At 45.2% G+C, this 27,904-nt stretch overlaps 1 protein-coding gene across 1 annotated transcript in view; it reads right to left on the reverse strand.

Annotated features, from left to right (window-relative positions):
* The window catches only part of LOC147732562 (ropporin-1-like), a 321,616-nt gene that overhangs the window by 226,562 nt on the left and 67,150 nt on the right, over positions 1–27,904 (reverse strand). Inside the window, exons 3-4 of the mRNA XM_086958828.1 lie at positions 22,361–22,483; positions 6,763–6,782 (exon numbers count right to left, since the gene is read on the reverse strand). Coding sequence (XP_086814954.1) covers positions 6,763–6,782; positions 22,361–22,483 — 143 coding nt within the window. The remainder of the gene's footprint in view (positions 1–6,762; positions 6,783–22,360; positions 22,484–27,904) is intronic.

Here is a 27,904-nt window from a genome sequence, read left to right on the forward strand (position 1 = left end):
AGAGTTTTGTGGCAAGAGTAGTTTTGTGAAACTGTGCCACAAAATGCGCCTGTCAGGACATGGCACACTAGACAGCCTGTGTTGGAAAGAAATTGAAAACCAGTTATATCAACCCACTTCAAGTGGATGGGGAGATTATCTGATCATATCCTTGAGGGAGTTAGAAATTCAATCAACATGGGATACCATTCGAGACAGAGCCAGCTTTGATAAAATAACAAATAATGCTGCCAAATGAAAATCCTTTTTGGAAGACAAATCGGCAATTTCAAAGCGTAGACATGGGTGGACAGTGATCAATTCATATTCCGTGACAAAACCACAGGCATACTTAGAAAGTCACTTTAATATGGTACTAAAGAAAAGATATATAGAATATCGGTTGGGCCTACACCTTTCGAAAGATCTACAACCATCTTGGAAAGGCGTTTATACTGATCTTCATTGTCGCCTATGTGGGTACCAAAAATAATCATTACCCCACCTGTTATGTGTATGCCCGGCTCTCATGGATCTAAGGAGATTGCTTTTAAAGGACATTTTTAATAAATTGAACATTCGCACATGCAGGCAAGCTGTAATTCGATGGCTGGAGGGATCGTCACCCATTTTGGCTTGTAGGGGGTTAAATATATGAGAAAAGTACAATCTCTCCTACGACAAGCTGAACTAGGGGAAACAAGTAATGTTGGAAACAGTAACCTCAATGCCTGACAGAAAATTTTATCAAGGATGGAAAACAGGTTAATAACGGGCTAGAACGAAGGATTTAATTAAAATGGCTAGCTAACAACTTTTATGGAACATTAGCCCTCGCGTTATACAAAATAAGCCCACCAAATGAAATTCATGATTTTAAACACACGGTAATGGGCAATGTAATCTAGATAATAATTTTATGTAATATGAATTACAAATTGTTTGAAAATTTTAAGGATTATTTTTCTATTGTGTTTTTGTAAAGATTTTAAATAATCAAAAACAATAAACTCTTTTGACTTTGACTTTAACACAAAAACGACTTTGTATCTCCATTTCCAAAATGAAGAGCTAGAAAAAGGGACCAAGGAGCAGCTTAAAAAGGAATACAAGGTAGAAAATTGTGGTCTACACTGTTGAAACAAATTGTACTACAGAAGAAGCAAATTGTAAACTTCAGAACAAAACATAGGAACAACATGGACCTCAGTATAACAAAGGGACAGGCCTGAAAATGAAACTGAGTGAATAATAAATAAACAGGACCCTCATACAGAGGTATCCTACTGTACATGCTCAGATCTGATTTCAACATTGACAAAACTAAACGAAGTAGTAAGTAACCTAATGTAAGTTATGGCAGAGTCAAAGCTGTGAGGACAACACAAAATGAATCAGACCTAATTGGAAGAATGGAAAGAAAGACCATTTATTTATTTATTTTATTTATTTATTTATATTGTTTTGTATAGCGCGAACAAGACCCGTGGGTATCAGAGCGCTTAACAGAATAGAATTGCATATAGACATTATTGTAGCAGTACTAATCACAGAAGAATAATGAGGTAGAAGGCAGTATACTGCATGGATGAAATTAGATATATATATTCATAGAGACTGTGCAATTAGCGTTATATGGCGAGCACGGCTTGACTTGTATCGTGCTAACAAACCATGATCATTGAGGTAGGGTTATAAGGCGTTCCAGTGCATATCAAAGGATAATATGTATAAATAAATCAAGTGAGGTAGAGGTTATATAGAATGACTAAGAGCTATAGTTATAAATTCACACATATATGTATAAATAAATCAAGTGAGGTAGAAGTTATATAGTCTGACCGTGAGATATATTTAAAAGTTCACACGTGTATGAGGTAGCAGTAATGTGTCCGGTCTCGGCTTGAGCCCGGCATCAGCTCCTTCTCAGATACAGATCTTCCAATTTTCCATGGAGAGGACAGCCCTCAGTTAGTGAAAGTGATCATCCCAGTGATCCGAAGGTTTCTCTAAGTAGGGTATTTACTCATCAAGTGGCTCTTCAGTTCTCGTTTGAATGTTACTGTATTTTGAATCTTCCTGATGTTAGGAGGTAGTGAGTTCCAGATTCTGGGGGCAGCTCCGGAGAATGCTCGGTTGTAGGTCTTTCTCTTGTGGAAAAAGGCTGGTCGTAATAGTAGATCTTTAGCGCTTCGAGTTGTTCTATTACCTCCTGAGAGCTTAAGTTTCTTGGCTAGGTATCTAGGCGTGTTGTAGTGAACCGCTTTGTGCGTAATACAGGCCATCTTCATTTGGATTCTCGCCTCGTAAGGTAGCCAGTTTAGTGCTTTCAGGTGAGGAGATATGTGGTCGAATTTCTTCGTTCCCGTAATGAGTCTCGCCGCTGCGTTGAGGCAGGCTTTTAGTGGTGCTGTGGAGGTTTTCGGTAGGCCCGCTAATGTGGTGCAGCCGTATTCGATCCTCGAGATGACTAGTGATTGGATAGCCAGTTTTAGATCTGTTTCAGAGATAAAGGGTTTCAGTTTTCTTAAGTAATTCAGGTGGAAGCGGGCGCTCTTGGCCATTGAGCTAATATGGTTTTTCATGTCGAGGTTTTCATCTAGTGTAATTCCTAGCGATTTGGCTGAGTTAACTAGAGTCGGGGTGCAGTTTAGCGCTGTCACCAGTTTAATCCATTCTTTAACTTCAGATTGGCTCCTTGTCGGTGAGATTAGCAGGAATTCTGTTTTCTGGGCGTTTAGCTTCAGATGGTTCATTGTTAACCATTGCAAAGCTCTCCTTAGTGTCTTGTTCATTAAGTCAATGTCCTCAAGGGAGGCGATCTTTATGTATAGTTGCGTGTCGTCTGCATACATATGATAGGATACCTGAGATTCTTGAAGGATCTCCGTGAGAGGTTCTACATATAAGTTGAATAGATCTGGAGATAGCGTTGAGCCTTGTGGGACCCCGATTGCGTTGGGGCTCGGGGAAGAGATTGCTTGGTTAACCAGGAAACGCTGAGTCCTGTTTTGTAGGAAAGAATTAAACCATTTCAGCACGTTTCCAGACAAACCCATCCTGTCTTGTAGTCTGGTCATAAGCACTTCGTGCTTTACCGTGTCAAATGCTGATGATAGGTCTAGTAGGATCAGTAGGCAAGTTTGATTTCGGTCTAGGGCTTGTAGGGCGTCATCAACAATATGCAGGATCGCAGTTTCAGTACTGTGCCCTGTTCTGAATCCTGATTGGCAATCGTCCAGTAGCGAGAATTTAGTGATGTGTTGACTTAGTTGGCCCTGCACGCATTTCTCAATGAGTTTAGCCAGTAGAGGGATGTTGGTCACTGGTCGATAGTTGTTCGGGTCTGATGCATCAGCTGTCGGTTTTTTGAGGATGGGCATCACCTGCCCTGTTTTTAGGCAGTCAGGGAGGGTTCCTTGTGCAAGTGAGGCGTTTATTATCTCGGTCCAGATTGGCACTAGAGTGTGGCTGACTTCTCTTACACACTTTCCTGGTAGCGGGTCTTGATAGTGGTTGTTCGGTCTAATCTCCGCCAGCGTTCTGGCGATCTTTTCTTGGTCGTATAATTCAAATGTGTCCCATTTTGCCTTGTTTTTAGTTTGGAGCCTCTCTGGTGAGATATTGGTTTCATTTTTAGGTGGAGGCAGTGCCCTAAGGTTAGTTGCTGCAGTTGTGAGTTCAACTTCAAGCAATTTAGATTTTTCCGTGAAAAATGCGGAGAATTCTTCGCAGCTTATGGGGGTTTTTGTATTCTCTAGAACCGTTTTGGCTATTTTATTTGACTGCTGTTTTAACATCTCAAAGAGTTTTCGTGGTCTGTTTATGGCACTGTCCAATTCAGCTCTGAAAAATTCTTTTTTGGTGTTGATTATTTTTTTGTTGTATTCTTTTCTTGTTTTCCTGAGTGTTTTCAGCTCCGGTGAGGAGGGATGTTGTCTCCACCTCCTTTCGGCCATTCTCAGTTTGCGCCTGTCCTCATTCAATGATTCATTAAACCAAGGATTTTTTGGTTTCTCTGATACTTTTTTCAGTTTTAGGGGCATGGTATCATCGACGATATTGCCGATCGAGGTTATGTAGTGATCAGTCAGCTCATTAACATTTCGCTTATTGTTGGGTGGTTTCAGGTCCTTCTCACACCTTTCAACCAGTAGTTCAGTATTAGCCTCTTTAGTGTCTCGGATCAGTTTCTTGAGCTTGAGTGGTTGCACGGTCCTGCCCTTTGTCATTGTCGGTATCGTGAATGTTATGGTGTGATGGTCAGACCAGTCACATGGGTCTATGGCAAGGATAGATGCCTCATTCTCTCTTGAGATAATCCAGTCTAAGGTCGCTCCTTGTGAGTGAGTGGGTTGGTTGCAAGTTTGTACCAGTTTTAGCTCACTGAGGAAGTCTTTAAGCGAGTTTACCAGTTTATCACTGTCGTCATTCCAATGGAGGTTAAAATCGCCTAGGAATATATTATTGGCGTTCGGGTTAGAGTTGGTCGTTATGATCTCCATCAATTGTTCTGTGAACTTTGCGTTCTCTCCTGGTGGGTGGTAGAATGCATGCAGTTTGCAGCTTTGATTCTTTGGTGTTCTCACATTAATACCAAGGTATTCACAGGATTCTAAGGGGTCAGATTGGAATTGGCAGACCTCGATCTCTGACCGGTGAATGCAAGCTATGCCTCCTCCCGCATTCCTTGGTCTGTCTAGCCTGACGATGTTGTATTGTGGAGGTACTAAGAGATCCATGAATACTTAGAATAGAATAGAAATTGCACATTGAATATATCATGCAAAACAAATGATAACCCCAATAGACTGGACAAACAGACATAGGGGAAAAAAGAAATCCATTCAAGAAGGACTTACAACAAAAACTAGAATGGCACAAACTTTCTGAGCCATATTTTGATCAGCACGTCAGAAAGATAATGGGGGTCTTATAAGACGAGGCTTCTAATGAAAAATCAAGAAATGAGCCTGCGGCAGAGGTCCATGTCAGCAATTCAGTGGATCTTTCACAATGGCCAGAAAGGCCAGGAACTAGACAATGTACGCTAATACATATCAGAGAAGAGAAGATGGCTCAATTAACAAGTTGCTGGAAGATCAACAAAACCATTATATTTAACATACAAACATGTCTAGTAAAGGAAGGAAAACTCTTACTCAAAAATACAAATGTCTAACTGAGAAAGTAGTGGACAGGACACTCCAAATGAACGAACAGTAACTGGTGAAATGATATAACAAAAGCACCGGTTAAATGAGATCCTCGTGGGCATTTGAATATCCAACTTGATTGAATTCATGATAAAATCAGCCCCACTTACTAACACATTTACTTAGAGCAAGATAAAAATTGGAAGAGGCCACAAAACAACACATTTAAGGCTAGCAGGGCATATTACTGATGATCCAACTAAACATGATTGTAGGATGTGGGATAAGGACAGAAAAAAAAACAAGACGTCGGAAACATCTCCATGGAAAATCACAAAATGGAACTCGATAAAGACCGTTATAACAGCAGTTACTGGAAACCCACATATCTCAAATCCAATGATTAAGGGGAAGGAAATAGCAGCTAGATGTTCACATCAAAACAAAATTCATGCTCAATACTAGTGTTACCAAACTTATCAAATCAAGATTGACGAGAACCGTACTCCTGTAAAACAGACAGTGAGCTGTGGAAATGGGGGGGAAAAAACACACCTTTTTCATGGAATTTTGCTGACATCCCCCAAAAACTCAGGGCTAACAATGTGATAAAATTCCTAACAAGCTACGAAATCCTAGCCTTACAAGAAACTTAGCTAATCTCAGAATGGGAATTTCTGGGCTACATAAACCAATCAAAATGCTCAAAGTGCCTGCAAGCCACAGGAAACAGCAGAGGCCTCCAAATATCTTTCTGAAAAATTATGCAGAATTTAAAGCATGGGCCGTTCTACATGAGAACATACCGATGTGTGACATCACAATATTAAATAAGTTCATACTACATCTAATAAACGTTTTTTGTACAACCACAGAAACTAGATGACTTTATAAACCTGCTCACTTGTATCAGCAAAGCATCACTGCGCGCTGCTAAGTCAAAACCAATCATTGTATGTGGAGATTTCAACTGCAAAATGGGGAATGGGGATTTGACGTAGAGAATAATATAGTAATAAAGTCAGCTTTTGCCATTCCGTCTATTTGGCATGAAATCACTAAACATGACACCAAATCTCTAAACATGACACCAAAGGCAAAATGTTGCAAAATGTTTGCAGCAAAGACTTTGGCCTGAAACTCATATGACAATACAGACCTCATGATCCCAACAACCAATCCAAGAAAGGCACAAAACGATATTGAATGCGCCCTTGTCGAATAGGAGGACTGGACGAGATTTGTAAATCCAAGAAACAAGTGGAAAGTGCTGGCAGTGCATTATCACCGGACTTTAAAGGAAAACATCTCTAACTAAACTAAAAAAGCCACAACCCAAGTAGTAAATGGGAATGCGGTGGCCAATAAAGATAAGATGGAGCAAAAACATGGAATTAACCATCATCGAGTGGCAAAACAGTTCAGACACAGTCGAGCTGCTCGCCAAGTTGAAGTATAAAATAAACTAACATTGTACATGGGTAGTGTGCTATCAGGAGCTCATGGCCTCCCTATAACCTTTAAAGTGTCAAAGAAATTTTCCTAAAACACAAAGCCCAAAAGAAATACAAATAATGGCAAGTTCAAAGAAGATTGCAAGACAGTGAAGGGACAACCTTTTGTTTACCTTGCCGCCTGTCTGCTTTGCTGCCCGCACCAGACATTAGACCAGCTGCTACCGTTCCTGCCATCGGACTTGCTGCTCCGGCCCCATACCTGCCACGGACTCCAATTCCCAGCTCCCCCGTGTGGCGCATGATCACGCGTCACGGTGGAAGAGCCAGGCAGCGCTTTTAAGCGCATTGGGGCTCCTGCAGCGTGGGACGCGCGCGGACGCAGCCTGGGCAAAGCCCGGGCGAATGGCGGGCCCGTCCGCGCCCGTCCGCGCCCGTCAAAGGCCGGATAATGCCGGGCCGTGGCCACCCTCGTGTCTCCAACTTGTAAATAACCTTACGGTGAGACAAACTTTGACTGGACTATTGTGTAGCCGACCCATCATGAGGGTTGTTTTCTGAACTGTATTGTGGGCCATTTGTTTACTTAGTGGTGTTTTGCTATATCCCAGGGGGGCCAGGTATTACACGAGTGTGGAGGTGTTTTCAGTGGGTGTGGGGTGTAAAACTTGAGTACCCATCATGGGGGGAAGGAAGGTTCACACCAGTCAGGAGGGGACGCCGGTTGCTACTAGGGCCAATGTGACAAATATGGACGATTTTTTGATGAGAGCAGCCTCTGTGATTGATAGGGAAATTGAACTGGTCAATAGGCGTTTGTCCAGATCCCCCGTAAGAGGTGCATTACTGCAGATGGGTGGGTCCATTTCAGTACCCAGGGAAACTGTTATCGATCCATTGTGTTCCCTATCATCCTCTGGTCTGGCTGATAATTCCCAGCCCAATGGTGATGTATCTCTTCTGCAGGGTTCCCCTTGTCGCAGAGTACTCTCCCCAACTGTAATCATAGCGAATAAGGTGAACGGAGGTTTAGATCCCCAGTTGGAATCGGCGGTAACTGATGGTAATGGGGACCAGGTGTGCCGGATAGCCCCCTGTATTACGGGCCCAACGGGAAATATCAACGAGGTCACCAGACCAAGTGGGAACACTGAAAAGAAGTCCAAACCAATAGCAAGGCTGGTTAAAAAAATCTAACCAAACATACCTCTTAAATCTGCAACCAAAATTAAGGTGGCTGCAGGACAACTGGATAATATAACTAACAAGGACATGCTGGAATCATGCAAATCTATCATGAGCAGCAAGCTGGATGAAAGGCTGAGTCCCATCATGGGGAAATTGGACCTTATTGAGAAAACCCTGATAGATTTAAATAAGTCTTCATTGATTACACCTAGACTTAATTCTAATCCCGTACCCAGGATTTCAAATACAAGTACCATGACGTTGTGTCTTATCCCCCCACCTGCAGCAGTGGCAGCCCCTCAACCTCCACCCAGTACCCAGTCTCGTAGTGCAAATGTGGCTGTAATAGATTCAGGTAGGGAGCAAGGGACCTAATAGCATTAGGGCCGAATCTCACATCGGGCAGGGCAAGGCTACACAGGGAACAGAGAGAATATTAGCCGATTATCAGGGATCCCAGACTTTTGCCCCCACATTGGGAACCCAGAATCCAGCAGTTGTTGATCTTCCACCACAATCTACGCCCCTGGTAGTGATTTTGACAAATGTCCCGCCACTCCACCATGGATCTCAGGAAAATTTCTCCCAAACTTAGAAATAAGGTGACCTATTGGCTATCTTGTAATACATAATTGGGATCCATGGTGGAACGTAACATTTTAATGGAGCGCCGTGTTGGGTGGATAGGGAGTTCACGGAAAAATGTAGATGGTGACTGTATTATTGTGAATTTTAATTCTAGCCACCTTGTGGATAGAATCCTTCAGGAAGTCTATCTCAATTCTTCTAATAGTGCCTTTTGTATAAAAGCTCTCCCACTAGGCTCCTTCTACAAGATTGCTCCCAGAAGCCGGATGAATTCAATTTTGTCTCGCAACGGAAGGGCCACAAGTTCGACCAGGGTGCCAGGGATGAATTCTTTATTCCAAATGGGGGTTTTAGGGCACCAAGATGAGCAACAGTTGGTCCCCCGGCTGGAACTTTCTAACAGGGTCATAGCCCTTTCCAGGCTGGAAGAGTGTGATTGACTATTGCCAAGGTCCCCGTCAGTAGGAGCTCCAATACAAAGGCTCGAGGAACTATGTACCACCACATCAGAAATTGTGTTAAGGGGCGAGGAAGGGCCGGAGAGGGTCAGAACTCAAAGCAAGGACCTTGTATTGGGAGGAACACAGGGAACTCATCCCACTCAGGATCTTTACAAAGTCGTCTCATAGAATATTGCAGGTTTGGATGGGAAACTCGGGGACCCGATTTGGCTGCAGTTTATCAGGCAGTTCTCCGTGATTTTTTTACAGTGGACCTGGCTGGTTGATTGTAGTCTATCCCTGGAGGGTTATAAAGCCTAATATGTCCCAGCAACACCATCATTACATGGCAGAGCCAGCGGTGGCTTAGTTATATTTACAGCATTGGCATTGCCCTGTAAGATAAAGGTAGCCTCCTACACTAACCAAAATCTTCAAGCAATTATTTTGAAAAGGGGAAAGAACGATTTGGGAATTATTAATTTTTATAACTCTGTGGCTCAAGAGGGGGGTGTAAAATTGCTCAGCTACAAATCCTCCTACAGTAGATGCGTGACTCTGTCACTGATAATCTGATGGTAATGGGAGACTTTAATATCTACCCCTGGGTTGATCCAGCAGTTGTCTGTATGGGGGACTTGGGGTGGCAAAGATGGAGGGTTTTCATTTCGAGCATACGGCACAGGGAAATGCCCTGAGCAGTTTGCTGGACTCTTTTGATCTGATCCCAGCAATGACAGTTTCTCACCCACAAAGTAAACAGTGTGTACCCTCGTTTACAAGTAGGTACAAGGGCTCCTTCATTGACCACATATTGACCTCCAGCGGCTTACATAGGCATTTAGTAAGGTTTGCAATTATTGAAAGTGTTTCTAGTGATCCCAACCCAGTTTGTGCATTTCTGGGAGGGGGTGGTTGTTGAGCCAAAATAGGATTCAGGCAGCGGGCAGAATGAGATCTACTGATGGTAGACGTACAATAAAGTGGACACAGATACACCCTGACCTATTTTATAGTGAGGGGAAAATTTTGTGTGCTACTGAGATTGCCTCCTGCATATCCCCCGATACCCGTCCCGGGGGAGTTCTTAGGGTTTTTGAGGATATTACTTTCAAAGTAGGGACCCTGTTAAGTGCTTCTCAACGCAAATCACTGCCCTCCGGGGAGGAGCTTCGCTGCCAACCAAGATGGCCGCGTGAGCTCGGAGCTCCGAAGACCTCCCGATCCTCCGCAATAATCCTGTGACCCATCCTGTCCCACGATTGTGGGAATCGGTTGCTAAGCCGGTCCTGAGGCGGCACCCGCTTTCGGAATGAAAATCAGACATTCCTAGCCTCAGTTAGCTCGACGGATCCCGGAGGCTCCGCCCGCATCGCTGGCGACCGTGGTGGGGTGCAACAGTGTCTCCACATGGTACCTCCCTGCCTACGCTCCGTCTTCCCGATGGGTGCTTCTGATCCTTGAGCGCCTTGCTGCGCGGCCTCAACACAGGACTTTGGAGCTATCGTCGTGTGCATTGGGCATACTACACTGGGCCCTTTCGCCCCTGGTGTCCCCCCGTCCCGAGAGTGCCAATATGGCGGGCAAGGGTGGCTCGGACGCAGGCAAATCTCAGCGGCTCAACAGGAAACCGTCCCAGTCCCAGTCCACCATTCCGGAGCGATTCTCCCAGTCTAAGGGATCACCGGTACTGGCGGGTCGTACTAAAGACTCGAGAAGGGATGAATCACCGGACGACTCCGAGATAACACTTCGGGACGTCATGGGAGCGATAACGGGGGTGAAGACGGAGATGCACACACTCCGCGAGGAACTGTCCAGCAAGGTTGACTCCCTGAAGATTGAGTTAAACCTCATCAGGACCGACCTCGGGAAAACGAATGACCGGGTGAAATCGCTGGACCTCAAGACTTCCAGCCTGGTCACTGATGTGTCCGATATACAGTTGGAGGTGCGCGACCTGAAAATGGCTAATGGAATGCTGGCGCGTCGACTGGACGAATTCGAGGGTCGCGCGCGGCGCCAAAACGTTCGCATCACCGGAGTACCGGAAAAGGCCGAGGAGGACTCGACTGAGCTCTTTGTGGAAGAACTGGTGGTTAAGAACTTGGCACCGGGGGGCCTGAGCAAGTTCTTTTCGGTGGAACGGGCCCACAGGATCCCGGGTGGGCCGCCGAAATCGGGTGCCCCCCCTCGCCCCATCATCGCGAGGCTGTTCAACTACAGGGACAGAGACGCTATCCTGCAAGCATCGAGGACCGCGGGCCCTCTCCGCTTCCAGAACTCTGATGTGAACTTCTTCCCGGATTTCACTCAGGCTGTCCAGAAAAAGCGCCAGAGCTTTACGGGGGTGAAGCGGAGACTGAGGGAAATGGGGCTGCGTTACTCCATGCTCTATCCTGCCAAGCTTCGCATCAAGCGTGACCACCGGACCTTCTTCTTTGACTTCCCGGATGAGGTGGGACACTGGCTTGATACCCTGCCCCAGGAACGACATGAGCCGACCGACCAGACGGAGGAGACCACCGGAGGCGCGGAAGCACAGGAATGATTGCTTGGTTCCTTGTCTCCCGAGAGCTGGGTTGCCGTGAGGGGCTTCGGCTTTTGACATTGCTGCAGTTATTTTGACTCGTTTTGTAATTAATATGGGGGATGACGGGGGGGGGATAGGATGCCTCCTTTCTCCTCTGTGGGCTTCTTGTAGGTTAGTTAAGGGGCGACAGGCACACTGCTAGTTGGGGTGGATTATAGTCTAATGCAGGGGTGCAGGGTGGTGGGTAGTTGGGGTGTGTTTTTTCGTACTCTTTCTTTGTTTTACTCTTTGTTCCGGCTGAGGAACTACTGGACTGAAATGTTATTGCTGTGGGCGCCGTTGTGGGTGGGGGAGGGGGCGTGGATCGTCCTTGATGATGGGGGGTAAATCTCTTAATTTGTTGAGCTGGAATGTGAACGGGTTGGGGGACCGTATTAAGAGGGGTGTTGTGTTGCAGATGCTCAAGCGCTGCTCGCCTGATGTGGTTTTTCTACAAGAGACCCACTTGGTGGGGCATGCCTGTAAGGCCTTGAATAGACGTGGATACAAAATGGTGGCACATTCAGGGTTCTCCTCGGGTTCCAGAGGGGTGGGCATCATGGTGCGCACGTCCCTCCCGTTGGAGGTGGAGTCTGTACTTGCTGATGAAAGAGGCAGATACGTGGCGTTGGTGGGCAAGTGGGAGGGCCGTACGCTAGTTTTGGTTTCGGTTTATGTTCCCCCGGGGCTGCAGGAGACTACTTTCAGGGACCTGGGAGGCGCCATTTTAGGTCTCCCCGAGGGATTGTTGCTGGTGGGTGGGGACTTCAACTCTGTGGTCGCCGGGGACTTGGATCGCTTTCCATCCAGGGATCTCCGCCCTTCCCAGTCTTGGCTGCCTGATTTTTTGAGTTCCATGGGGATGGTAGATTGCTGGCGATTGTTACATCCTACCCAGCGGCAGTACACTTTCCTCTCGGGTGCCCACGGTAGCCTTTCTAGAATAGACTACGTCCTCACCCCGGCTGCCCAGGCGCAGTCTGTGTCCACCGCGCGTCTCTTAGCTAGGGGCATTTCAGATCATTCCCCGGTCTGGGTCTCTTTTGATTTCCAGATACCCGCGTCTTTGCGAGTGGCTCCCATTAACCCGTGGTACTTTCGCGATCCGAAGACCAGGGCCCTCCTGACTAAAGCTATGGACCGGTACTTCGCCGAAAATACTGGTTCCGTTGACTCCGCTGTCTCCCTTTGGGAGGCCTTTAAAACTGTGCTTCGTGGCGAGGCCTTCTCCCTGATTGCGGAGGCTCGCCGCCGCCGGGATGCGGACGTGGTGCGGCTGGAATCCGATCTCGCTGACCTGAGCGCCCAACTGGAGCTTGACCCGTCTCCCGATTTGATTCACGCTCTCTCCCTTAAACAGTCCGAACTCCGGGCGACCACCACTGACGCAGCGAAGGCCTTGAGCAGGGAACAGCAGGGCAGGATATACGACTCGGGTGATAAGGCGGGCAAGCTCTTGGCGTGGCTGGATAGACGGGAGCTGGCGTCCCGGGTGGTCCCAGAGCTGGTGGGTGAGGATGGTTTATCCCTGACGGACCCGGCGGCTATAGCTGGGTCCTTCGCTGAGTACTTCGAAGGGGTATATACCTCCGCGACTCCTCTCCCAGAGTCTGTCTCTGCCTCCTTTCTGGAGGACATCGACCTTCCCTGCCTCTCGGATCTTGACCGAGATGACATGGATCGAGCCCTGTCTGTGGACGAGGTGGCCCTGGCGATCCGCTCGCTGCGCTCCGGCAAAGCACCGGGACCCAACGGTATCCCGGTCGAGCTTTATAAACTCAAGGCCGACGCGCTGGCTACACCATTGCTCAATATGTTCCTTGAAGCCCGCGAGACGGGGGAACTCCCCCTCGACCAGAGACTCGCCACCATTGTGGTGATCCACAAGGAAGGAAAACCACGTGATCTGTGCCGGTCCTATAGACCCATCTCACTTCTGAACGCCGAACCCAAGATCCTGGCCAAATTGTTGGCCAACCGGCTGGTGGGTGTGATTACGGACTTGGTTCACCCGGACCAGTCCGGCTTCATACCGCACCGGAACACGGCGCTCAACTTGAGGCGGCTTCACGCGGTCATGGCACGTGCTCACCTGCTTCGTGAACCTGCAGTTCTCGCCTCTCTTGACGCCACTATGGCTTTCGACTCGCTGGAGTGGAATTACCTGTGGGCAGTCCTAGCCAAATTGGGGTTCGGGCCCACTTACATCGGATGGGTCCGACTGCTGTATTCCGCACCGTTGGCTAATGTGGCCGTCAATGGTCGGCTGTCGGCCTCCTTTGCGCTACACAGGGGCACCAGGCAAGGTTGTCCGCTCTCGCCGCTCCTGTTCGCCCTGGCACTGGAACCCCTGGCGGCCTGGATCAGGACACACCCTGATGTATCCGGGATTACGTGGTCACCTGGCTTTGAGGACCGAGTGTCGCTTTACGCGGACGACATCCTCTTGTATCTCACCTCTCCTTGCCGCTCGCTTATTGTGGTTTTTGACCTACTGGGTACCTTCGGGACGCATTCCGGCTTGGTGATCAACTGGTCTAAATCCTCACTATACACGTTGTGTGGGGACACTCCGCGCCTCCCCCGTGGGTGCTCAATACAGATAGCCCAGCAGGGCTTTCGATACCTGGGCATTTACGTGTCGCGCGACCCCCGAGCTCGATACTCACACAACCTTCTACCACCGCTGGCGCGTTTACGCAGGGATGTTGAGGGATGGAAGAAACTACCGATCTCCCTAATGGGCAGAGCTGCTTTATTCAAAATGATGGCGCTACCTCGCTTCCTCTACGCTTTGCAAAACACCCAGGATCCGGTCCCGGCCAAATACTTTGGAGAGATCGAATCCCTGCAGCGAGCACTGTTGTGGGATGGGAGGCCACGAATCTCTTTGCTCAAGCTGACCATCCCGTGCTACGACGGGGGTATAGCCCTGCCGGATATGCGACGCTATTACTGGGCGTCCCAGCTTGTGGCCATCAACCACGGCCTCTATGGCCCAGCGGCCAGCCCGGGCTACGCCATGGATCGGTGGCTCGTGAACGACGGGAACTATTATAGAGCCTTATACTCCAGGTCCTTGGACCGGAAGCTGACGTGCCCCACAAAAACGATGGTGCATATATGGCGCGCTGTCACTGACACCCTGGGCTGGAAAGATAGGATTACCTTGGCCACCCCCCTATATGACTCAGACATGCTGGGACAGCTGTGGAAAACTAAGGGTTTTGACCGGTGGGACACCATTGGGATATCTAAGGTTGGGGACATGATGGCGAGGGGGAGGATCAAGTCGTTTGCAATGCTACAGTCTGAGTTCCAGCTGGCGTCGACGGAATATCTCCGACACGCCCAGCTTAGTCATGCCCTCTCCTCTCACATTTCGGAAGGAGATGCGATCCCTGAGTCATCACCCCTGGAGGATCGGGTACTGGACGGCTACATGCCGGACAGCGCTATCTCCCTGACGTACAAAAAACTCATCAATGTGAGAGTGGATTTGCTCGAACGATTGCGGTTGCACTGGGTGAATGATGGTATAGAGATGGACGACGAGGAGTGGCAATCAGCGGTCTCCTCCCCTAGGGAGGTGGCCATATCAGCACGACTCCGCCTAGTTCAGTTGAAAATACTACACAGGGTGTATGTCACTGGCCCTAGACTCATACATATGGGACTTTCCACGGACGGCCTGTGTCGTAGGGGTTGTGGTATGCTTGCTACTTTCCTGCACATCATATGGGAGTGTCCTGGGGTTGCCCGGTATTGGACGCGAGTGCATGAGGTGATGGAAGAAGTGACTGGAGTGGCCCTACCGGCTGAGGCCCGGCGATGCCTCCTCAATGTTTGGTGTCCGAATGATTACAGTGTAGCCCAGACCCGTTGGGTCACCCTGGGTAATATGGTGGCCAAGAGGGACATCGCCCAGAAATGGGGTGCGCCTGCTCCTCCCTCCCTCAGTTTATGGGAAACCAACATGGACTGGTGCATGCTGCGGGAAAAGACGGTGTACGTGGCCAGGGGCAAGCCTAAAATGTGGAGGTCTGTGTGGGGAGCCTGGAACTCCTATAGAGGTGACATTTGCGACCCCCCAATAGAAATTGACTCTGAAGTCCAACTTTCACCGTAGAGCCCCTTCCCGCAATTCCAGATGGGTTATCCTGGTGTGTTACCCCCCACATGCCTTATTGTTGTCACTGTTCCTGTGTGCTGTCTTGGGCGTGCGGCCCTCGACCCCCTCCCGCTGCGCAACTCCACTACTTCTGTACTGTCCTCAGCCACTCTTTTCTCTCTTTGACTCTCTTTCGTGCCTAGCACACACCTCTTTCTCTTAGCCTTTTTGAGGCTTCCTTATTCTTGGTTTATTTATTCTAAGTTTGATGCTATTGAAAATTAAACCTGATTGCTTTTGTGTACAGTATTGTACACGACCTTACCTGCTACCTCAATGCTGCCTGGCCTCCGGGATGTATGGCTGAATAGCTGTGTACTTTTTTCTACAAATAAAGGTTTTCCAAAAAAAAAAAAAAAAAAAAAAATCACTGCCCTCCGATCCTAAATGGTTCGATGCTTCTTGCTCTAAGGCTGCTAGATTGCTTAAAGAAGCCTTAAAGATCACACAGAGAGACCAACCTTTAATTAGTGCCCGTTGCCACTTATATAAGCTGGCCCTGGATTTGAGAAAGAGAGAAGTGAAGTAGGAAACCTGGCCTGAATTACTAGAACCCAGTAACCTAGCTAGTAGTTCCAGATTCTGGAACATTGTTAATCGCCCACTTTTTGAGAAGCCACATGAGGGATAAATGGGTACTAACATAACCGAAAGAGAGTGGGTGTCTCATTTTACATCTATTTTCAAGGGTGGGCGGGATCCTGACAGACCCAGAGAAGGGGGAATATTATCGGCCCCAATATCAATTGAGTTGAAGGAGGTGGAGTTGGGCATCCGAGAGCTATCTAGCAATAAAGCGCCTGGATGGTATACCGTCGGACCTCTTTAAGTCCAACCCCCAGTTTTGGGCCCCGGTACTGGCTTGCGTGATTAACGCTGCGGCCACTATCGGATGCCCAGAGTCCTGGGGTACGTCCACGATTGTGCCGGTTTTCAAGAAGGGGGATCGGAATAGCACTTTGTGCTACAGACCAATATCCCTTCTTGATTCCGTGGTTAAAGTCATTGGCGGGGTACTACTGAGAAGATTGGCCTCATGGGCGGAGCAAAATGCGATAATCTCAGACATCCAGTATGGGTTCCGCTCGGGACATTCCACCATATCCCAATGTCTTAACGTATATCTGATCCAGGTTAAATACACAATTGCCCATCAGGGCACCCTCTACATGGCCTTCATGGATTTATCCTCTGCTTTTGACTGCATCAATAGGGGGAAATTGTGGCAATCCATGAGGGCCATGGGGGTAGAGGATAACCTGGTCAGTTTTCTTGAGGACATGCATAGGGATACCAGGGACAATGTTAGATACGCCAATGACCTTCGGGTATCTAGGGATTGTAATATAGAGAGGGTTGTTCAGCAGGGCTAGATTTTGGCCCCGTTTTTATTCAACCTTTATATTAACGACCTATACAAGATATTGGTAACAACAGTGGCAAATTTTCCATATGTAGGTAGCCGGGGTCTGCCCGACCTGCTTTATGCGGACGACGCGGTCCTTAAAGCTAGGACTGCAAAGGGTTTGCAGACCTTGCTTGACTCATTTAGGAATTTTATGGAGAACCGGGATCTTTCAATCAATAACTCCAAATCATACATTATGTTGGTCGGGTCCCGCCCTAAGAAAGTATATCCTTTTAACCGCATGCGCGCTAGCGGGTTTTCCCGCTGCGCGCTGAAATTTGAAAATCGCGGGTTACGTGACAATGCCAGCTCGTCATGCGCGCAGCGCAGGTAACGCCCATGGCGAGCTGGCTTTGTCATCCGCATCGAAGGGGTTAAAGTAGGCACTGACAGGGTGCCCTTGACAACAACATTTTATTACTTGGGCGTCCTGATGGATGATAAACTTAACTGGGGGCCGCTCATCCAGCGAACCAAAGGGGAGGTTATACGGGCCAACACAGCAAATTTCAAGTTTGCCACCACAATGGGCAGGCGCCCTGTGGCGGCAATGTTAAAGTTATACAGGGCGAAAAGTGTGGCAATTGCAAGCTATGGAAGTGGCCTATGGGGCCAACTGATGATATACAGGTGGTGGAGAATAACTTCCTAAAACGCCTCCTTGGAGTGCCTAGGGGTACTTCCAATGTGGTGATTCACTAAGAGGTCGGGCTGCCGTATATCAGTGATTATTTAGCTATGCATCCCTTGTTGCTCTGGCTCAACTGTTGGCTGAATGATGAGTTGGCCCTTAACCACCTGATTTTAAGGGACATTTTGAGTCTGGATTTCATGCTTCGAATTCCGTGGTTGAAATATATAAAGAAATGTTTTGAGCAGTTAGGGCGGCCTGTTTATTTTTAACACCTGATCTCATTACAATGGAGGATGTGGTTTATATTAAGAAGATCTTTATGATGACAAAGAAGCTTGCGCGAGACCACAGCGAGCTGGGGAAACAAAGCGTTCGCAAATATGTGATGCTAAAAACAACCCCTACTATGGAACCATATCTTCTGTGGCCATTGTCTACCCATGATCGGTTTTTATTGATCAGGTTTCGTTTTGATTATTTTCATTTGCTTTTAGCAGTTCCAAAGGGGAGTTGCAGAGGACAAGTGCTAGCACCCTGTGGCTGTGACGGAGTGTCTCCACAGGACCTGCTGCACTTTGTGTTTTTCTGCACTTTTTACACTGTTCCCCATAGATATTTTTTAACTTAATTATTAAAGAAATTACATTTTAATCAGGTTCGCCCTGCTCTTTTCTATTTACAATTATTAAAACCAGACTGTATTCCTTTTGTAGTAGGTTTTTTAAAATCAGCCCTGCGATCTAGATTATGTATGGAGCACTGATAGTTATCCTTTTCCTCATCATCCTTTGCCTCATGAGTCTGTATTTTGCACATTGTTCGTTCAGTCTGTATTTATTTCTTAATATGGCATTGGTGACCATGTTTTAACCATATTGTACCATAACTGTTTTTTTATTATCCCTTTTATGGAACCTCTGTATTTGTTAAATGATTGTATTGTGTTGTGAAACTTTTATGGTTTTATCTCTAAAACTGAATAAAGTATTTTGAAATGAAATGAAAGCTCAGACACAGTTGAGCTGCTTGCCAAGTTGAAGTATAAAATAAACTAACATTGTACATGGGTAGCATGCTATCAGGAGCTCATGGCCTCCCAATAACCCTTAAAGTGTCAAAGAAATGTTCCTAAAACACAAAGCCAAAAGTAATACAAATAATGGCAAGTTCAAAGAAGATTGCAAGACAGTGAAGGAAGGACTAAACCCCATTTTACAAACAAAAGGAGCAAAGGAAGAAATTAAAAATTCAAGAAGGGCCTACAAATTGCTCATCAAATCAAAGAAGAAGAGGCCATGTTGTATTAATGACTATCCGTGGATAAAGCCAAACTGGAACAAATCTGCTCACCTTCTGATAAAAAATTGGGAAGAGCCTCGGAATTAAAAAAAATGTGCTAAAGTCCTATCTCACAGTAGACATTTGATACAGCACTTCTCTCATATCTTCTAAAATATCGAAGTAATTCCTGATAAATCACAGAATCATCCCCTAGAGGAAGCAGTCGGAGAAATAGACAAAAGAGAGAAGGAATCTCTTTGAGAAGATCCTCACACAGTAAAGTATACCATAAGCAATACATTAATTGTTAAAAGGTCATGCACAAGCAGAGGCCTTACAAACAAAAATGTTTGTGGCAACAATCCTAGCTGAAACCAATGAAATTGAAATCACTTCAACAAATATTTGCCCTGAATCTTAGCCGAACATATCATTGTACCTTTGTTCAAAAAAGGCCCCAAGAACAACCCAAAATCTTATACCATAACTGACCTGAAATGCACACTCCTGAAAACCTATGGTCAAGGTTCTCGACTAATGGGTTTGAGTTGATAAAACGCTAACCCCAATCCAAAGGGAGGGTGTTCACGGTGGATCACAGTGGATCAAATTGAAATTTTCCTATAAAATATACACAAATACAGCACAGCAAAAAATAAAATACCAATTTATGTAGCGTACTTTAACTTCACAGCAGCCTTTGAACGAATAGTTCGGCCTAGGCTATGAAAAAAGCTAAATGGGCTAAATCCAGCACTTCTGCTGTAGAAATGCTATCATCCTCACAGGTTAGGCTTAAACAAAAAGGCAATTTTACCAAAATATGTGGTACTGTAAGTGGAGTGAAACAAGAATGTTTGTTTTCATCCTCACTTTTCTCACTATACACAAACGATCTGTACAGTGAAGTCTTGAAGGCAAATAACGATGTCCGGACATTTGAGGGTTTCACATCCCTGCGCTCTTGAACGCCGGGTCTCGAAGCACAGCTCTTGGCAGTAGAAACATATTGCAAAGAAAATGAATTAAAAATCAAACACAGAAAAAAACAAAGTAATGTTCATTAGAAAAAACATAGCAGTTCTTGTGATGTCTTCAATGACATACGAATGGAAGAAGAAAAAACATTTACATACCTAGGACAGTTGATTTCCAACAACCTTAAATGGGGTACACGCATTCAGACAGTCATAGACTAATCAGTACCAACTCTAAGTGCCATCTGTAAAATGTCACATCCCAGTGGAAATTACTTCTTGCTAAACAGCAATCAAGTTGTCCAGGAGAAAGCATGAAGCCAGAAAGCCTATGGTGCAGAACGATGGCAACTGGACAAATTAACATCAAAAATAGTAACCTACGAAAGGAAGTTTTGGAAGTCTTTGCTAATATTGCCATCAGATTTTCCAGCAATGGCCATGTACCTAGATGTCAGCTACTCCTCAATTTAAAGAGAATGGCAACCTACCCCAATGAAATATGGTATGAAAAGGCAAAAAGTGGCAGGAAACCAGATAGTCGACAAAGCCTGAAGCGAACATTTTAAACTCAGCAACGAATCATTCTTTGTAATATGTTGCATTAAAGAAAACAAGAGAGTAGGCCTATATATATCATCAGCAAATCCGGCTGTACAAAAAATGTCAACAAAAGAGATGGGCAAGACAATCAACAAAAGATTACCCACACTAGAAATAGAAAGGAAACTGAAAGCTCTTGAGCTCTTTTGGTCAGTAGACAAGCCATCTCCAAACCTGTTAAACTACACAGAAAGGAGACTTTATGCTCTAGCACTCTTAAAATGCTCCCAAAGAAAAAGATGCCAGCAAGCTGAGCAGCTTTCTGCTGAACTGACTGTGCCTTCTACACTAGGGTCAGAGGCTACACCTTTAAACGTTTGCTTAACAGGGAAAAACTGCACAGTGATAAGAATTGTATTTTTTTCCAGGTGAGTGATATCTCCGAAGAAATAGCCAAGTGAATGGAAATGTTTCTTGTGAAAGGCTGGCAACTCAGAGAAAAAAATCATCTGAGAAATTATAACCAAGTAGGAAATAAGTAAGAGACATTCAAATCAATATCTATATGTACAGGGACTGCTGAAGAACTCATGAAGGTCTGTTTGTTCAATTTTTGTTTGTAAATATTTGTAACTTATTTTTTTTTATTATTTTGTATAATATATTTCAAATTTCTGTAGTTTGTTTTCGAAAGGGAGCTTTGAATGCTGAAAGCCTTTACTAAATACATTCAAATTCTCTGTGGAAGCTGTCCTTATCTTTCATCATGTACTGTGCAAAATCAAGGGCTTTCAAAATGGACCCCACTGGCTTCAGTACTCATACTCATATGCACACAGAGCCTTACTACCACACATGTACTGGGTACAAACTATACATGCACTTGAAATACACTTGGGATGTGAGTGCAAGCTTATGGGTTTCATGTAATAGGGGGGTAAGCCACACTCTCGCTGATAGGAATAAAAAGGTCTGTTCAACTATATCACCACAAATCACAGTATGATGCCACCACTGTTTTATATGCTAAACTCAGAACAGGGACAGTAGTGCTCTGCCCACAATTGGGACCCACTTGGTCATAAGGCAGGTCCTGGGTCTTGCATTGTCTGAGACAGTCCTAGACATCTGCACAAGGTAAATTAGCATAACATCAGGGCCAAAATAAAAGCCAGCATACCAACAATAGATTTTGCACTCCGAGCAGGGTTACTTGCAGGATCACCATGAGGACACTTACTGTCACAACGCCATACCTTCCCATACCTTGGCTGAGGGTGTTTTTTTTTTTTCAAACCCCCTCCACCGCAATGATGAAGTGCAGGTGGGATTTTGTTTGCTTTACTTTGCCAAAGTACAGACTTATGGTAAACATTCATTATCCGCACACAAACAAATGGCCGCCCTACTGACTTGGAGGCTGAAGGGGAGCCAGACAGTTGACAACTGTTTTGGGTCTGTCTTCTGAATAGCAGTCAGGTGCTGGGTTCTATTTGGTTTGCACAACGCTGGCAGACCACAGCACCTAACAGCTGCCACAGTGCTTCCTTAGTGAACGTTGAAGCACTGGGGCACCCCTGAGCTCCGGGCTGGAGAAGTTTGCCTTCAATCTCCAGTATGGTGTCCCCAAGTCCTTGACACTGTAAGGCCCAACACATATCCCCAGCAACATTATATCCTTCTGTTGGTACCCTAATACCCTAACCCTAGAAACACAATGCCTCTCAATGCAACACTTTAGACAGGCTTCCACAATATTCGGCAGCACACCTTCAGCCTCTTCGCTTCATTGGTACCACATATGGGAGTGAACCCTCCCAAGGCTGCATCTCAAAGGTCTGTTGAGAGTTTCACTCCTCAGAGACTTAGAGATTTTGATATCTTGCGTGAGTATGGCAGCCATCTTGGGCTCGAGTTACCCGCAGGCTTCCATCACCTAACTTGATTTTTATGATAGTTCATAGCTCACCCTCTTATGTCGCTGGTCCTGGGCCTGAAGGTGCTGCTCCATCCTGGAACCTCTCCTGAGATCTAGTTCTCCACTGGACCGTCTGGCAAGACTTCCTACTCGTCTAGCAAAGTTCCTTGTTACCTGTAAGACAAGAAAGACAACAGACAGACATAAGTCCAGAACTTTTGTGCGCACCAACGAATCAGCATCACAGCATTTAGACTCAGTTTCAAGGTGTTAGATGTGCATGCCTCCACTTGGCAAAAGAGTAATTTGGTGCTTAGAGCTAATTGGAACTCAATTCCATGCTCGCCAGTGTGAGTTATTTGATCTCATCTCGCTGTGAAAGTAATGCCAAGTTAGTTTTCTCATAACTCCCTCTTGATTGAATATAATCAATAGCCAGATTTCTGGACTTTTCAGATGTTCCAAAATACATCAGTAACATTACTGTACATTACATACATTCACCCTCCTACATCTCTTCAGCGGGTTGTTCGTGTAGGTGTAGTCAGATTGTATATTGCTGTACTTTTTGTGAGAACACTTATTGAGATAAGGATCATTAATGATGTTTTTGAACTTCCAGTTCTCTTGGAGCCTTTCTTCATGACTGCACATGAGCACAAGGCACTGGTGAAACAAACTTTCTGTGTGGTATGAAAATAGTCTTATCATCATATTGTCTGACATACATATTGTGTACTAAATATTTTCCACAAAAAACACACCGTATTGACGGAACTAATAGAACACCTATGCCAATGGGACAATACTTATGTTAGAGAACTCAATGGTTCCGCATCAAGAAGCTCTATGATAGATGTCTCTTCCGCCTTTCTCTGGTTATGTTGTTCTCAACAATCATATTGGTACTGTGTGCACTTGTAGCAAAACACTTAAACCAAAAGTGAGTTGGGTTTGGTCTGGAAAAGGCCTCTCACCATTGCCAAGGCAGATGTCAGTACTAGTGGGCGGCTTACAAAGTACCTTTCCACCTTTGGACAATATGGGGGAACAAATACATCCCCTGCTCTTGAGCAGTTCGGGGGGGATGACAATAAATACACTTGATAGTGGGCAGGGTGGTGCCTCACTAACACATTCACCACTCCACATGGACATTATTTTAATATTCCCAATAGTCACAAAAACCAAGAGAGATTTTTAAGAAGTGTGTTGTATTATACATGCTGAAGCTTGCCACATTCATAGGTAGCTAGTATTTGGCATTTTATAGTCTCTCATGGGGTTTGAGAAGAGAGGGAGAAATTCTTAAAAAGATAATGAAAGGAGAAACATAGGCCTTGGAACCCTCTTTTATACTTGATTGGCTCCTCCTGCTTTGCCGAGGTGCAGGGTACCTTTATCATGCCCACCCTTCTCCAAGGATGCTGAGGGTTTGTTTTCCCTACCACATCTTGTTCAACAGGGCTATTACAAAAAATGTATCTTAAAAAAGGCTGGCAGTTAACAAGCAAGTTGTTAGCCTGATATCATCTTTGCAATTGGAAATATGTCATCAGACTATCGGTCAGCTGCCATTGTCCTCCATGGCCTGTAAAATTGTGGAGTAGCCATGGAGTCCTGGGACCACTGACAGCTGATCTGTCTGTTGCAATCCCTGCATGCCAACATCAGTTTCTCGCCTGGCTGGGCGACTGCAGATGGAAAAATGTTGCCTTCCCCTGCCTTGTGACAAGGTTGAGGCAAATTGGTTTCTCCGGCTTGCTCAGTAGTGGGAAGACTGTTATATACCCTGATGGGAGTCATAATCCTGCCTTGTCAACCTCTGGGGGGGGGGGGGGGGCGTTCATACCACTGTTAGCTGAAAATTCTTTATTTCGGTCAATTTACCATAAAAGCACATGTATTAAAAGCATACATAAAATGTATTACAAATATACAAAAGTGATACAAAATGCTATAAGCAAATCAAATATTACAATCCTCAAACATCATAGGGAGATCAAAAGCAGTTATCCTCAGTTATTTGTTATTCAGATGACTAAAAAGCGATCATAAAAAGACACTTAATTTACATCCTTAAAAATCGTTTGATGACTACATCAAGGTTATATCCGATATATAGTATCTAAATAGAAACACAAACCATATTCATTAAAATAATAAAGAATTATAAAGTCTAATAGCAGATTTAAAAAAAACAACCAACTCTGTGATATACCTCCTCTGTGCATAGAGACTGCAAATAGATCAATGCTGCTCTATATATTTTGAACTGTAACTTCTTTAAAATTGAGATCAAAAGTTCTCTTGACAGATATTCGTAATATTTACAGAAGAATACAAAATGAAGCAGGGTTTGGTGAGAAGTTTAATCGCAGGGGCAATAGCATATGCTGGAAGCAAAGTTTCAACTAACCTAGACTTCAATATACTATAATACTAGTTGACTTCCCTCTCACTTGACCATCAAGGATAGGTGGTTACTTGAATGTGTCAACCACATGTGTTTTTCTCTCTCCCCTTCACTGTTTGCCTAATTATTATCTTTTACTTATATCTTGTTTTTGCTTTCCTTAGGTCCTGCTATGTAATGCAATATTTTTCTCTCCTGTGTGTATGTAAAGCACTCTGATACCCACGGGTCAAGCTAGCGCTATATAAAACTTTTAAAATAAACAATGAATAAATAGAAAATAAAATTCAATCTAATTGATCAAAGTAGAAACCTGGTGAGTAACATTCTTTCCTGGGGGTGACTAACCCATTCCAAATATGGCTCCAGTTCATAGGCTTGTTTAAATCATGATTTGCAGACTCAAATATTCCCTCTCCCGACCCAGCTCATCAAAAAATGACCCAAACTTTATCTTCCTTTCTAAGGGTCCTCCGATTAATAGAGAGGACTGCTACGGCCCTCCACATTAATACACCTAATGGGACGGCCATCTTGTAACGGCTACTGAGTGCTCTTTGTCCCTGTCATTTCTACGCCTGCGGACTTCTAGCTCAACTTTGGAGGTCAATAGAATCTCTTTATTTGTAGGGCTTTTGTGCTCATTTGTCTCCTCTCTCAAATTAGTCCCACCTTTGTATCCTTTTACCTCTTAAGCTGAAAGAGGTTCCCACCTGACCTTTTTACCTTTTTTGTTTTTTGAAGTGATTACTACTGGGTGGCTTGGTTACCTCTAAGATCCTTATCTCGGCATTGGGGGTCCAGTACAGCAGCATAGGTTCTCCATGAGTGTCTTGGACAGGAGGCAAACTTCTAACCTCATCTCCCCTCCGACGTCGCTTTTTTAGTTCCATTGTCACGCACAGTCATAGATCCTACCCCACAGGGATTACTTGAAGACAACCTGGAGCCATTGGGCCACTATGCATTTACTATTAAATATATACTTGACCTATCTAAAAATGCATCCAAATCCTTAAACACAGAATTCTTAAATCTTATCCAGAAACCTTAATTTTGGATCCTTACTTCTCTAATAAAGGATCTACAATTTGTGATATCATCTTCTACCCCAAAGGAAGAGCTACATGGAGGAATTTACTTCACTAACTACTCTTGATCACTTCCTCCAAAACATTTGCACATGGGCCTAGGCTGTTGGTAGCCCCTTCATCCACTTTCAAAGCTGATGCTACCATTAACGGGATAATCCTCTTTCAAGCTGCAGTCCACCATCTAGGGTCTTTTAAGGACATTTTCCACATTATCATGAACTCCATAAGTAACAGGGATCCAGACACTTCGAAGAGAGGGCTTAGCTCCCCATCCTCCCCACTGGTGCACCAAACGATCAGGTCCTGTAGTTCCACCCACCCATTCACTCTCCCCTTAACTCCTTCACTGCGTGGTGCTCCCATTTTCCCATCTCCCCTCCTTTGCAGGATCTTCAACAACTTAAGGCTGACTTAAAAAAGCTTATAGTCATCACCTCAAAATTGGCTAATGATGGATGGGCTAACAGGTCATCAGGGAGGAACAGACACAATCTAGTACCAGATACTAACTTCTACACTAAGCAGTCATCTCCCCCTTCAGTCAATGGATTATCTCCGAACTATGTGTCCCCCCTCCAGAGAACCATACCCCAACCGAACGCTCTCTCTAGACCCTCTAGATTTAAGAATTCCTTAACAGTGAGGGATATTGACTACCTCCTGCTTTCTTATAATGGTACACATATTGACAAGCTTGATAACCAGGAACATATATGAGCCGTTCCCCCGAACCAGCTTGGAAGACCCAGACACAACACTAATGCTTTAAACACCTCTAACCTCAAACATTTTCCCATAACACAGTCCACTTCCACCAACGCCATTCCCCACTTGAAGTGCAGGCTCATCAATTGTAAATAGGCAGTGAAACATGCCACATACATCGCTGACCTCATCCTTGCTCAGGATCTTGACATCTTTATACTTACGGATACCTGGCTAAAGGATTCCGCTGGTCCGGTCTTTGACGCACTTGTCTCTCCGAGCCATAACATCATTAGACTGGGCAGATCTGACAGACCTGGTGGAGGCATCGCCTGTATTTACTAGAATAGCCTTATAGTGAAACAGTCACATACAGAAGCTGTACCGTCTTGCGAATACCTGTGCATTGACATCACTAGTAAACACATGCCATTATGCAAATTGCATGTGCTTTACCATGCGTGGGAGATAACCTCCCCTTCTTTGAAAAATCATGGAAACCATGTCATCCAATATGGGACAACACTGTCCCCGATTCTTCCTCGGAGACTTCAACCGTCACTAGAATACCGTGAATGACCCAGCAGCGAACAGTCTCAAAACCTTCCTAGCTGACCTTAGCCTAATTCAAATCTGTGACAGCACCATGACCATTTAGGGCTAGATCCTGGACCTAATTATAGCTAAACCCAATTTTATTCAACTGGATTTGATTACCCACTGTGACTGGTCTGATCATCATTATATCTTCGTCCGTATCATCAAACATTGGTATAATCAAAGATCACAAGCAAAGAACCCCAGGCACTGGAAACGATTTTTCTGAAACACAAACATGAATGAATTGATATCTCTAAGCAATAATACCTTGCCTCCACCTATTGACATGTCTGAGGTAGAGGACCTCACGGAGCATTACAACAATTCCATATTGAGTATTCTATATACAGTTGCCCCCTTACAACTACAAAGGTCTACCAAAGACTCCAAACCTTGGTTCAACAATAGTTTAAACACAGATAGATGTAATCTGAGACTAGCCAAACGATCCTGGAGAGGCTCTCAGTCCCTTGAACACTTTATGCTACTGAGATCTAAAAGGAGCACTTACAACAAACATATCAGGAGAGTGAAATCGAACTTCTTCAGAAGCCAACTAGAAAATGCTAGAAACAGACTATAAAAAGTTTTTGAATTAATCAAACTCCAATCCATCTATCTTCCCACTCTTCTGCCAACGGTTTCTAGTACACAGCCAAATTGTGATGTGTTTTTCTCCTTCTTTCTTTAAAAGACAAATACGATTGAAAATTATCTCCAAACTGTGATGAACCAACTGAATGTCCCATTCCCTACCAACCCTGCATCCCCTCCTCGGCC

Source organism: Lissotriton vulgaris, chromosome 2_1 (assembly GCF_964263255.1).
Source record: "Lissotriton vulgaris chromosome 2_1, aLisVul1.2, whole genome shotgun sequence".
NCBI lineage: Eukaryota > Metazoa > Chordata > Amphibia > Caudata > Salamandridae > Lissotriton > Lissotriton vulgaris.